The sequence below is a fragment of the Platichthys flesus genome, chromosome 20 (assembly GCF_949316205.1).
Source record: "Platichthys flesus chromosome 20, fPlaFle2.1, whole genome shotgun sequence".
In the NCBI taxonomy this organism is placed as follows: domain Eukaryota; kingdom Metazoa; phylum Chordata; class Actinopteri; order Pleuronectiformes; family Pleuronectidae; genus Platichthys; species Platichthys flesus.
The window spans coordinates 8,522,334-8,535,793 of record NC_084964.1 but is presented as its reverse complement, the minus strand read 5'-3'; the positions used below and the strand labels follow the sequence as shown (position 1 = coordinate 8,535,793).

At 40.7% G+C, this 13,460-nt stretch overlaps 1 protein-coding gene across 2 annotated transcripts in view; it reads right to left on the bottom strand.

Annotated features, from left to right (window-relative positions):
• The window catches only part of snx29 (sorting nexin 29), a 130,818-nt gene that overhangs the window by 16,092 nt on the left and 101,266 nt on the right, over positions 1-13,460 (bottom strand). For both annotated transcript variants that reach the window (XM_062414361.1, XM_062414362.1), the window contains one exon: positions 10,205-10,345. In XM_062414361.1, coding sequence (XP_062270345.1) covers positions 10,205-10,345 — 141 coding nt within the window. The remainder of the gene's footprint in view (positions 1-10,204; positions 10,346-13,460) is intronic.

The following is a 13,460-nucleotide window of genomic DNA, read 5'->3' as shown; positions in this document are numbered from 1 at the left end:
CACACACACTGAAGCTAAATGTCACTTCCCAGAAAAAGCAGATAAGCTGGAGAGGGGAGCTGTCAATGGAAGAGAAGCGTAACGTAGTCACACATGCATTGGGGTCTCCACAACTGCTCAGTGAATTTACTGCTATACACCATTCAACTCTGGGAGGAGGAGTAACACAAAATATCACAAATGGAGGACTAAAATGTTTAGAAGTGAAAAGTAACTACAATTATACTGTATTTTTTGATCCAACTAAAGATCTGAGCTGTACACCGAGATGGCTGCATTAAAATCTAGTAATACGTGTGTTTAATGTAACATTAATTCCTGTGGTGGCTTTTGTTGTGCTTTGTGTCTTGACAAAAGGACAACATGAGGAAAAGGGTTGTAAAAAAAATGTCAATAAACCATTCATGTCATTTTACATGTCATGTGTTTACATGTCATTTTCAATACTCCATTCAAGAAATAAGGGGGGGGGGCACTGATCCTCAACCTGTGGCTCTTTAGTCACTTTCTCAGATGCCAAGCGACCATGTGACTGCAGGCTGAAGCACAAGGAGACTCCACGATAGGAGAAAATACCTCAAGTGTATCTAAACATGTGAAGTGCTGCCACCCTGACCTATCCAAAGAAGTAGAGAGGTAATTTTGCATTAATCAAATTGAATAAGTGTCATTAAATAGATTATTATGGTTATTATTATTACCATTAACTTGACCTTTTCACCCGACAGCAGGATAAACCTCAGCTTAGTCTAGTCTCGGTGTTGACGTTGGTTATTCATGGCCTTCGTCATTTCTCCTCCTTACAGCTAGATAGCGTGTGTCATCATATAGCGCATCCCTTACGTGAACTATTCTTGACTTCAGCAGCATGCCTGTACTTCTCTTACACATCGACAGAGGCTCATTTCACTTCCTGCAACAAACAGGCTGGACTGAGTCACATACACAGCTTCGGAGAAGGGAGACAGTAACAATACTGTTCTGTGTTCACAAGTGGAGAAAAGATAGACAGAAAAAATACTTAAAGCAATGTTGATTGTAATAAATAATGTGTAGGCCTATATAGTAGGAACATTGAAGTAAAGAAAGAATAGAAGAAAGAAAGTATTAATAATGTTGGTATGTGTTCAGGGATTGTTTTCACCAGTACAGGGTGTAATACTGGTTGAAGCAAGAGAATAATAATCTTATGCTTTTGAGAATAATCGTATTTGTGTGCCTATGACCTTTTTTCTTTGTAGTACGTTATTGAAAGTGATAGAGATTATAATTTGTCTGGCTGTTGTATGGAGGTTTAACATTTTGGTATCATGAAAACTCATAGCTGCTTTCAGACTTGAATCTGAAAAGGGGGCACACGGTGGACGTCCCATGCCTGTGAGGTACATTCTTTGACTGTAAATCTGGTGAACAAAAAAATAAAACCGTTTCTCAGATTCACTTATGGAGTCGCAACGGAAAACACGGACTCTCCCAGGTCACCACTTCAAACTGGAAAAACCAACCTGAGTTCGTTGGTGCACGCCGACCGGAAAACAAGGTCAACACTTTCCACCAAGTCAGCCCACGCTGGACAACAGCGGGGCTGAGCAGCCTGTTCTCTTAATGCCGTGTGTTCAAACCCACACCCAACCCTGGGTCCAGGCCATGCATAAAACATCACAGGCAACTCAGGAAGGCTCACACAAGACCTTCACAATGTCTCCTTGTCATAATTAAGAGCGCGAAACATGTATATTGCATAATATGTGAACAAAACATACTAAGACTGGTTAATAATTCACTTTGTAGTTTCTGATGAATTAATCAGCCTTGGTGCTCCTCTCGCTCGCTCCTCGTATGTAAAGACAGAGGAACTGCAGAGGCCAAAGGGTTGTTGTGTAAGTGCCATACTTCAGCTCTGATTACTTTTCAGAGCTCCAATATATGTTCCTGTTATCAAAATGAGGATTAAGGCCACACGGTGCCGTTGCTGTAAAATCCATTTAAACAGATACAGTATTTAATATTGAAGAAAGATCAGCGAAGGGTTGTATTGGTTGTTCTCATGTCTCTTGTGACTATCTCACCCAGTTTAATACTGCATTACTGTTGACTGAAGTAGGTTAAGGAAATGATCCAATCTGCACCCCCCCCCCCCCTCCCCCTGCCTTCGATAAAATGGACAGCATAGCACTCAATACAGTAGGATAATTAAAAGTCCGATCGTGAACGGGTCAGAGTCGATACCTTTAGTGTCTTTGTTACTGTGGTGATGAGGGACGATACAGGACGTGTGTATACCTCAGCTTAGGCCCAACAGACCCCTTATGAAACCACCGTTAAATCCACTAGATCTGGATTTTCATTAGGAACTGCACCTAATTGCATACACTTATAAATACAAGTCCCCTAAATATATCTTTTTAAACACCAAGACTGTTCCATTATTCTCGGAGAAATCAATAATGTTGAAAACACGCTCTATAATAAAATGGAGTGGAAAATAATTACTGGATCCGCACCAAAATGTTATGAGTCATTTCATGAGCCATTCCGCATCCTTCAACAAGTTTCCAAGGCTGCTTGAAAGTATCTCTGTGCTGAAAGCTAAATCACACGCTAAAGTCAACAGCAGACATTGTGGCGATAGATTCAGTGACCAGAAGGGTCACGATGACTGCAAACAGCTCCAACACAGTGAAGGTGATCAGTAAGAAGTAAGTGGAGACAGGTAGACGGAAAGCAAAAGCAGACTCCAAACTATAGAGATTCAGTAACTGAGAACTGGACCATGACTGTAAATAAAGATGGACGACACTTCCTCCCACTGTCAACAAATGAAGCCAAAAATAAAACGGATATAAACGCTCTTGGACAGTTTTGAGGTCCTGCAGATACTCCACCAATTGTCAGTCTCAGCTGTCAATCTTAACAGTTCACCGTGTTTTTACAGCATAAAATAACCCAAATTAGCAGAAAAATAGGAGCAAGGAACAATGAGTGTGATATAAACTAACTAAACTGAAACAAAAACATCTCTGAGAAAAATATATTTGATCATCTCTGGTGACTAACAGACAAATTCATCCTAGCTGAGCAGCTTGGTGTTCCTTTTTTGGGTACGGGACTTCATTTTCAACCATGGATCACAATTGTTTTGGGTCAGCAACTGTTCACATTGAGACTTCTTATCTGACTGCTTACTAAACAGGCTACGCTGACCCTTAGTGGTCACTGGTCTCTGAAAAGTATTTCAGTTTTTTCACCCCTCTGTTGCTTCTGGGTGAAAAAAAAAAAAACGTCTTCCTTTGTGCACTCGACATAAAAAAAAGTGAGAGATAAAAGCATCATCAAAAGTGACGGGTTTTTATCAAAGCCTGAGGTGACTGAGTGATTTCTGCGAGCAGGAGGGGAGACACAGATACAAGTGGGCAAATTAGAGGAATTGATATTGAGAGGAGAAGAATAAAAAAGAGAGCTTTGGACAAAAGCCATAAAATCTGGATGAGGAACGGTGAGAGAGAAACCCTGACAGCTGAGCCCTCGGGTCTGACGGTAGGATTTTGATGTTGTTATTTCTCCCCTCTATCTCTTTCTCAACTTTAGCATCAGAAAGAATTTGACAGACACGACTTGGGGACATTTAGCCTGTATGCCGAGGCAGGGTTACCTTCACAGAACATATGTGTGCATCTGTATCTGTGTATGCTTGTGAAACATCATCTGTGCTGTTGGGTTTAGGCAGCAGGAGATTCTCGCCCAAAGCACTTGAACAGAGGGAGTGTCATTGATTCATTAAAAGGAGCATAGAGACACAGATGCACAAATGAGACAAAGAGGCAAAATATAGAGTCTAGAAGAAGAAGTATCAGACCGTCGGCTTAATCTAGGTTCTCTTGACCTATCGGTTAAATATGCCGGTAATCTTCTGTTTGTTTGCTAGGAAAAGGGAGGATGCCCCCGCAAGCAAAGTTGTCCTAAGCAAGTAACAAACAAGGCTGTTTGTCCGTTTTGCTTGAAAGTACTGAAATACAAGTCCTGATAATTATTCATCTGTTATTCTAACCCTAACCCTAACCCTACTGGGCCGGGTGTAAGAGAGTAGGCAAATTATACAAATCGGTCCAATACAACAACTTTAAATTATATTAATTACACCCAGATAAAACTGCAATGTTCTTTTTCCTGTAAATCCCTTTTTCTTTGTCGGCTCAAAACAGCAATTGTGCTGTACTGCCATTGACCAAGTACAGTTTTTAGAGCCGCGAGGAAGAAGTGATTTCCAGGACTGTAGCATTAGCCAGGTATCGGAATCAGTATCATAAAGGATCAGAGCATAGCAATCGCTACTAAATGACTGTAGAGAAAAGTAAAATATTCACGATGAGTTTAAACGCTCAGATTAGCACATATGCATGTTAAAACCACTGTCTCATCAGATTTTACACGAATCATATGGAGAACCCTGGAGTTAAACCCACGTCCAGGTAATAGTTCTGTGTTTCACCCTCCCTGCATGTTCCTCTGTTGCACCAAAAGAGGAACAGATAAGTCCTCACACCACACAAGGCAGGAGATTAGTTGACAGTCCAATCCCAGGGAACTGGCATGCAAACTGCCTGAGAAGTCAGTGTGTGCATGTGTGTGTGTGTATGATAGGTGTGTGTAAGACGTTTTGCCACTTGTCCTCATGACGTAAATCCATAGCATGGCGGAAGATCTTTAACACATTTTGCTGCGTTTCTCTCCGAGTTGTCAATCATTTTGAAAAGTGTGTGTGTATGTGAACAGGCAGGATGAAAGTGATAAAGTCCTTTGCGTGTAACACAGTGTGTGCTAACATTTCCCCTGCTACCTGATCTCCGCTGACAGTCTGTTTCATCCCGTTGAGCAAACTGCAGATCTTCACGGAGCAGCTTCTGACGGTCTCTCCCTCTCACATCACACCAAGTCACCCGTTACAAACATTAACATTTCTCTATCATCCTAACACTGAGAGGCTCTGTGTGTGTGTGTGTGTGTGTGTGTGTTTGTGTGTGTGTGTGTGTGTGTGTGTGTGTGTGTGTGTGTCTTTCCAGTATGTAGTGTATATATTCAAAAGAAGGCTTTGGATTTGCAAAACTCTGCGGTTTAAAGTGTCACTATGCAATGGATGAGAGCAGGAAAGATTCTCAAAGGTTGACGGATAGATGAGAATAGTGCAGAAGTAGCATATCACGAGGGAGCTAATATCAAAAACAGGAAATGGAAAGTAGTATAACATAAGCGTTTGTCGTAGTCCTGAAACCAAGCAAGGCTGAACTCAATAGTAAATACATTCATTAGCATAGATTATCAACAGCCATCGGCCATCCTCTATGCAAATGGCCCTTTTGTATGTTTTGACTCATACATTACTGAATGTTTTGCTAAATATCAATTTGGCTCATCCATCATTTACACCGCTTCTCCTATGAGGGTAGCGTGGGAGGGGGTGCATTTATACCTTTGAGCAATTGAACATCTACAATTGACCTAAGCTCCACGAACCAGAGGAAACCCATGTGAGGGCATAGGGGGTGTAAGACCCACAACCTACTTTCTGTGAAGCGACATTGTTCCATCACTGTGTCACCAAAACTTCAATGGGATTATTCATTCATAAGAGAACTAATTTATGCCTCATTTCAATCACAAACTTGAACGAAAAACTCAATAAAAAAACTCAATGTGCCCAACAATGTTTTTTGCCAATACATGTAGCACTATGATGCAAAGTTGTTAAATGTTCAGAGTCTTGCACAGTCCTTCGGGTAGTTTAACAAGAATCCACAAATCAATACAACCTTATTGATACTTATGATAGGGTTGGTCATTTGTTTCTGAAAAAACATTTATTAAATTTTTTAGGAAACATTTAATTTCTGAATGAATTGATTGGCTGTCACTAACTGACCTGCCTGCCTGCCTGCAAGCACCCTGCCCTCACTGTGCATCAGCTGAGTCTTCACAACCCGGAGAGACACACACTGACAAAGACAATAGCTAGAAGTGAGCTAGCGCGTCATGAAAAAATAATCTTTAATCAGTTGTCAGGAAGTGCACGTTAAGGTGTTTTAGGGGCGTGGATTTGACGAGAGGGCCGATTAGAGGGGGTGGGATTATATTACATTACATTACATTTCATTTAGCTGACGCTTTTATCCAAAGCAACTTACAATAAGTGCGTTCAACCCCGAGGGTACAAACCCAGGACAACAAGAATCAAGAAAGTACAATTTCTTCAAAATAAAGTAAATCTACGAAGTGCTATAAGTAATTGCCATTTAAGTGCAACTAAATTGTTAGTTAGTTGTTTTTTTTTTTTTTTTAATTCAAGTCGGGATGTATCAGATGCATTTTTTTCTAAATGTGGCCTGCTCTTGCTAGATTTTTCAAGGATTACCAATCCTAGCTAAAGGTATAAGTATTATGTATTTAAGTGCCACTGTATATATCACTGCATAGATCCAATCTGCATAGATTCAATTACAATATAATTTTCATTATACGTATATTTTTACACCAGTCATTTCAGCTCCACCTAAAACACCCCATGTCAGTGTTTCTTTGAATAAATTGTGTTGTATACTTCAGTTGTGCTTGATGAAAGAAGCGCTGCTCTCCACTTCACCTGAAGGAGAAGGTCTTTGCCACTGACAACGCTACACAGTGCTCCTCGAGAGCCAGAAGCAAACACTGACTGGAATGAATTAACAGGGAAACTCAGCACGGCATGCCTGCTGATTACTAGTGAAAACAAAAACACACACAAAACAAGATAGAAAATACACACTACATGCTGCAGAGGCTCACTGCCCAAGCTTTAGAAACATAGATACAAACACACACACACACACACACACACACGCACACACACACACGCACACACGCTCACACGCTCACACACACACACACGCACACACAGAGATGTTTAAGCTATAAAGTCGTCCACCTGCTCACTCATTTCACCCCAGTCTGGCCCCGAGGCCTCCAGCTCTATTTTCTGATTGAACATTTCTCCAAAACATTTGCTACACGGAGCAGTTCATTTTGGAAACACCGCTAAATTACTTGATTTAATTAACTTATACCAGAGGAGGGGTTTCACAACATTCCCTAGTTTGTGGCGTGAAAGCATCTCTTCAACTGAGTGTACAATCTGTTGAAAATGCAAAGCTGTGGCATGAGTGGGTCATGTTTAATACATTCTCAAAATGTTGATCTTAGTAAAACATCATCTTCTGGAGAATTTTCCTCCAATCTGAGCCTACGTTTATTAATTTCGTAAAGGGAGAATCAACAATAGTCAGGAAGCTCACAGATAATACAGGTTTCATAAAATGCAGGACTTTTTCAACTCCTTGTCAAATATGTCATTGTGTTGCTGCATTCTCTACAATACTATTATTTCTATTTAAAACAAAACAGCACCTCATATGTAGAGCAGACCAGATTTAATACATACAATACCACTTAATGAACAACAGGAAATTAATGGATGTTCCAGGAAAAACTCAATTTGCCTGCACGCTGCTACATATTTGCTATTTTAGATAATTCCCCTTTTCTCATTTTGACTTTCACCATTGCAAACAAAAGCCAGACTCCTACATGAACATGCATCAAAACCGATATCCCTCATATTTATATGCACTTCATGCCGCGTCAATTTGTGATGGTTTTCTAGGTAATTTAAAATGTGATGACTGAGCTGAAGACAGACAGATCAACATAAATTCTGCTCTCAGCTGCAAAACTTGAGTCAAACACCATCAAGTAAACTTTTAAAACATTTAAAAGAGAGACTAAAGACAAACTATGCGGATTTAGGAAACAAAACCTCAAGAGGGTTAAAAATTGGCTTCACTCAAAATGAAAAGAAACCAAAAAAGGAACTAATATGAGGGAAATAGAGCTCAGGGTGATACAGAGAGAAATTGGAATGAAAACTCAACAACGAGGGGACAACATAAAAAACTCTCATAATGTATCGTGAGACGTAAATAATGAATGAATGCGACTGAAATAAAACAAAAGAGAGGAAAACTATTCACTTTCTTTCACATTGACTGAACTGTCAATGTAACTTAAATTCAAAATCGGTCTCACTCTTCTGGGCCAAACTTTTCAAGTCTTGGTAATTACAGTGTAGTGACCACACCCCAGTCCAGCTCTCAATATTTTGCTATGTTGTTTATTCTATTAGAATTAAAGCCTAGTCAATATGTGCAGATAATTCCAAATGCTATGTCCCCTGCATTTAAAAAAATGTTTTAAAGTAATAAAGTTTTGGGAAATCTGCACAGAATCTGTCTTAGTGACTTAAATGCTGTTTCCGTGTAGACAAGAGACCCATACAGAGAGAAAAGTTTGCATTAGTGTGGACAGGGCGTTAAAGGTTCAGTGTTTAGAATTTATTGACATCTAGTGGTGAAGATGTATTTTGCATCTGAATACCCCTCACCTCACCCTCTTCCCGGAGATGGTGAAAAACAATAATTCACACGAACCTGCAGCGTAATGGGATTTCAGAGAGCTTTCCAGGGCACAATGACACCGACTGCCTGGGAATTTGATAGACATTTGCTCTTCCCCATGATCCAACATGGTAGTGCGAACCCATACACACACAACCATACACACACACCCACCCACACACACACACACACACACACAAGCCCTCTTCTCATATTTGCAGCCCCTGAAACTAAGCATTGGGTGTATCCAGTATCTAGCTGTGAAAGTGCCGACTTTAAAAGGTGGGGGAGTCAGGCATCAGACTTTTGGCTGAGCCAGCGTCAAATCCGAACGGCCAGAGAATCGGGGTCAGCACCAAATTATATCCCAAAGGTTGGAGGGAGACAGGAGGACAGGATGAGAAAGAGGAGGAGAGGAGCAGGGTCAGAAGAGAGACCGAGAGATCTCCAAGTTGCTCAAGGGCCAAGTGAGTCATGGAGATACGTAGCGATTGTCCCCGGTAGATGAATAGTGAGGCTGGGTGTGTGACGGCAAAAAAAAGAAAGGATGAATGAAGAGGTGATGAAGAAGAATAAACTTCCAGCAGTGGTTGGCCCAGTCTGATCAGCGCTTCACTTGCTCAATAGAATTTACAGGGGGATATAATTTTTTTACAGCCTGATGTAAATGTTTACGATACATGGAGAAAGTCATAAGGGTTTGAATGTTTTATGGGGGAGAGTAGTTCAATCCACTAGTCACTGAAACCCTGCCCTGAACAAATAGTGACTGTTGTTCCGCTCGAGCAGCCCTCGACAAACTTTACCAATTCAACAAGAGCCACCTCATTCTAAAATCCCTTTCTGTGAGATGTGCTTTTTGAAAGTATGAAAAACGAAGAATACCTTTATCTATCCGCGTATGGAAGCAAAGCCGCTAAGCAGTGTTATGCTACAATGAAATAACAGTGTGAGTTTACATTTTCTATATCACACCTATAAGACATAGACTAACTGGCTCTACGATGCCAATCGTAGACAATAACAAAGCTTTAGTTTATCTTAAGCTATTTCAGGGCTACCTTTTTGGCTGAGCATTCCCTTAATATAATTGTATGCAATCTACCTGCTTTATTTGATTTCATTGCTAATTGTATTGCTGTATTGTTGTATCATATTTCACAGTATTTTGAAGCACCTTGCATTGCAACTTTGCACGGTGCTGTATACATTAAGTTTGATTTAATTTGATTTTATACAGTAATGTACAGTATGTAGTCACATGCTGCATATTGAACACTAACTAACTAATTAACTAAGTAACTAACGAAGAATCTCCTATTCAAACAAGTCACCCGGAAACATTAGTCGAAGCTAACATTAGCTACATTTGATCAAACTGCTAGCAACAGTTTTCATTTCAATCATCAAAATTCATGGTCACCACATTAAATCTAGAAGTCTTTTATTTTTCTACTTCTCGCTTCCATGGAGAACTCAATGTTTCAAATCTTGCTGTTAATTGTGGATGGAAATCTGCCACTGTTATATTGCAAAGTGCACATGGACCATGCACGATCAGAAATCCTGACAGGTTAAGCAAAGGTTACAAACAGGTCTATAAGCAATCATAATTATCAACTGATGGACATTGACTATTCTTAATTTGCCACGACTCAACACAAATGGCTGAGGAAGAGACACAAAGGAAACAATCCGATTGGTTCGGGCTACTGTCGGCTCACCTTGTTCCCTATGGCTTTCTTGGGTGGGAAGTTGAAGGTGTCCACCTGTGGAAACTGGCCTCTCAGGTGGTTGTGGAGCTCCCTGAACTCTGTGTAACGTCTGTACACATTCCACTCGTTGTCCAGGATGCGGATGTACACCTGAGGATAGATGAGATGGACACACCTATTGAGTCGTTCAATCAGCAAAGTAAAATCACTGCGAGAAAAATGCCATTGTTCTGCCGCCTATCAAATATGAAATAAGGCCATAAAATGAGAAAACACAGGAAAAACACAGCTATGGCAAACTGCTTCATAGTCTTTTATTGCAGTTATTTGACATTATGCGTATATACCTAATAACTGAGATGGGTGAGAGAATGACATCCTCTCACCACTCTGAATGTGTATTTTCACTTATATATACGGCTTCACATTACAGAGAGCGGGTCTTCCGATAGACGCGACTGTGCTGCCAGCGTCTCTATGCACCATTAGCTGCTTTATTCAGACTCTCAAAAGATAGTCTGAGCAGAGAGGGAAGAAGAGATGAGCCTATTACAAGGGGGAGGGGGGAAAAAAGCAGGAGCCCGGATCCATTTTCACAGTAAAAAGAAAAACGGGGAACACACAGAGACACAAGAGAGAGCAGAAGAGCTTTGACGAATTCAATTCTAAAACGCCCAACCACAAAACAAAGATGTGGTTCGGGTACATGAAAACAGGAATTGATTGAAAAATCGACCAAATGTACCTGAGTAGAGCTACCCCCTACCAGGCCAATCAAAAAAGAAGTAAACAAAAGACAACACTGTCAAAACTGTGCCATACTGCTCTACAGCTTCCAACCCCACAGTCCTGAAAGTCTTCATGACGGCTGCTACTGCTGAATTCAGCCTTTGAAAGGTCTACTGGCAAAAAAAAAATATGTTTTTCATTTTAATTGGACAGCAAACCCTGAGCATCAACAATACAAATTACAGTCTCATTCAGGTTTAACGTGACTTCCTGAATCATTGCTTTAGGGTCACATGGAGTAGACTGAGCATGCATGCTGCTCTTTGTTCTGATTTGTGCTGTCAAGTTCACTGCAGTCAGACCCACTGCTGAGCTGCCTGACCGGAGCAGTGAAGCCAGGATTGATGTCCATCACCCCAGAAACCACAGCAGCTGCAGAAGGAAAGAAGACTTTAAAGGAAAAAGAGAACTCCAGCAGAAGTACATGTCGGTTGTCCAGCAGCATCTGAAATCTCTTCTGCCCAACACCTTCACAACAACATCAGGAGCTTGTGACCTTTTTAGCAAGAGGTAAGTTGATAGGATTCATCCTCTGGGGACCATCAATGTTTATGAATGTGTTTACAAAATTAACTAGAAATCCATTAGTCGAGACATGTCGGTCAGGTCCAACGTGGTGGACTTAACAAAAGAAAAGGCCGTTAATTATTCTTATTTTGTCATATTTGACTTTAGTTACACTTTGATGAAGTTTAGTGAAGTTAAGTGTCCTTAGTGGAAGAGCAGAAAACCAACTATCAACCCTACAGGGACTCTTGTTTTGTTCTATGTTTTGTGCTCATCCTCGAAAATTTGACAGGCCAAGGTTTAAGAAGCCGACGACAGAATGTTTTGTTTCGAGGAGACAGTGATCTTTGTCGAGCATGTCTAAACACTGTTAGTGAAAATGAAGGAATGACAGAATTCACACAATGGTTGAGATTAATGCTCTAAATGAAGATATGAGATACTGCATGGGGGGGGGGGGGGGGCAATTATAGTCTGTTAATACAATGAAAATATGATTTTTTTCAATTCCTTTTTTAAATATGCCTAAAAACACTAATTAAGTGAATTAAACATGTTATCACTAAATTAATTAGTTTTAAAAAATGTTCTAAACAGCATGATGTACCCATGACTTTGTATTCAATCATGTGCAGGTGGGAACAAGCCAGCATGTATTCATGACTGTGAACTAGTGAGCTATGTATAATGGTAATATTGTTCAATTCAATTTGAGTTTTTCTTCAGTACATGTAGTCGGGGGTCCCTGCTCTGTATGTAGCAAGATTGTTTCCTTTGTCTGTTTGTTTGTCCACCCTATCAACTGACTCACTCAATCAACAGATATGAATACAGTGGTCACATTAACATAAGGTCTTAATGAAACCTGCTCCCTAATTTGAAACAGGATTTAAGACCAAAGAAATCTTAGCCTCGACTTTGGAGGAACAACCAATAAAGATCAGTCAGGCATTATTTAGTTGGATGATGGACCCAGTGGGGACACGGAGGGAGACACATGAGCCATAGATAATGCATGTGGTAATAAGTACAGCCACAACATGGGAACTCATTCTCATTTCAGCCCAACTCGTTTGGCGGATGTGCCAGCAAAGTCAGCAGCAGTGGCTGTGACACACGGCTCATCGAGGCAATTAAAGCACTTGAGCCCCTTCTTCTTCAGGATTTGCCTCAAAATAATCAGTTTCGGGTTTTTCTTGTGGTAAAATTCTGCATACTTTTAATTGTGCCAATTGTTGTCTTGATTTTGACTGAGGAAGGGTGCCTCAGTTTTGGACTTTTTTCAAATCCCAGCTTTACAGTGACTTGTTGTTCTAAAAGCAGCAGCACTGAAAGGAAAAGGCCAGCCATCCATCCATTCAGGATCCACACCGCTTATCCTATAAGGGTTTCTCAGTGGGGGTTGGGTGGCCTGGAGCCAATCCCAGAATCTGGTAAATGACAGTCACGGTTGACGAGATGGGAGCAGACAAGGCCATTAATGGACCGGAGACATGTCACCTCAGCACTTCATGTCTAACCTACAGAAGCTCTTCTAAGTTTTTACAAACTTTTTTTGCAAGTTAAGAGAAACAGTGACTTGATATGATCTGGTCGTGTGTGCGTGAGAGAATCAGAGCTCCCTAATGAAAATGTTTCATCTTGGACATTTGGATTTTGATAAATTCGAAAACCTTGTCCAGGTCAGCGAATGGGATTTGCATCTAAAAGGTGGATGAATTGTTCCACTTAATTCATGTTTCGCAACTTCAATCTGGACTTGCCAAAGGCGTTGGAAGGAGAATGCTTAAAAATAAGTGGTCTGACATTTCAATCACCTCCAAAAATACAAGAACATCAGGATTTTCACACGTCCGCAGATGCACGTTTGCCAGAATCACTTCATTGGAATGAAAACAGGGATGTCAAAGTCACAGTCAAGGTCACACAGGGCAATTACTGTAGTATTAAGTTGAGCGCAAGACAAGTC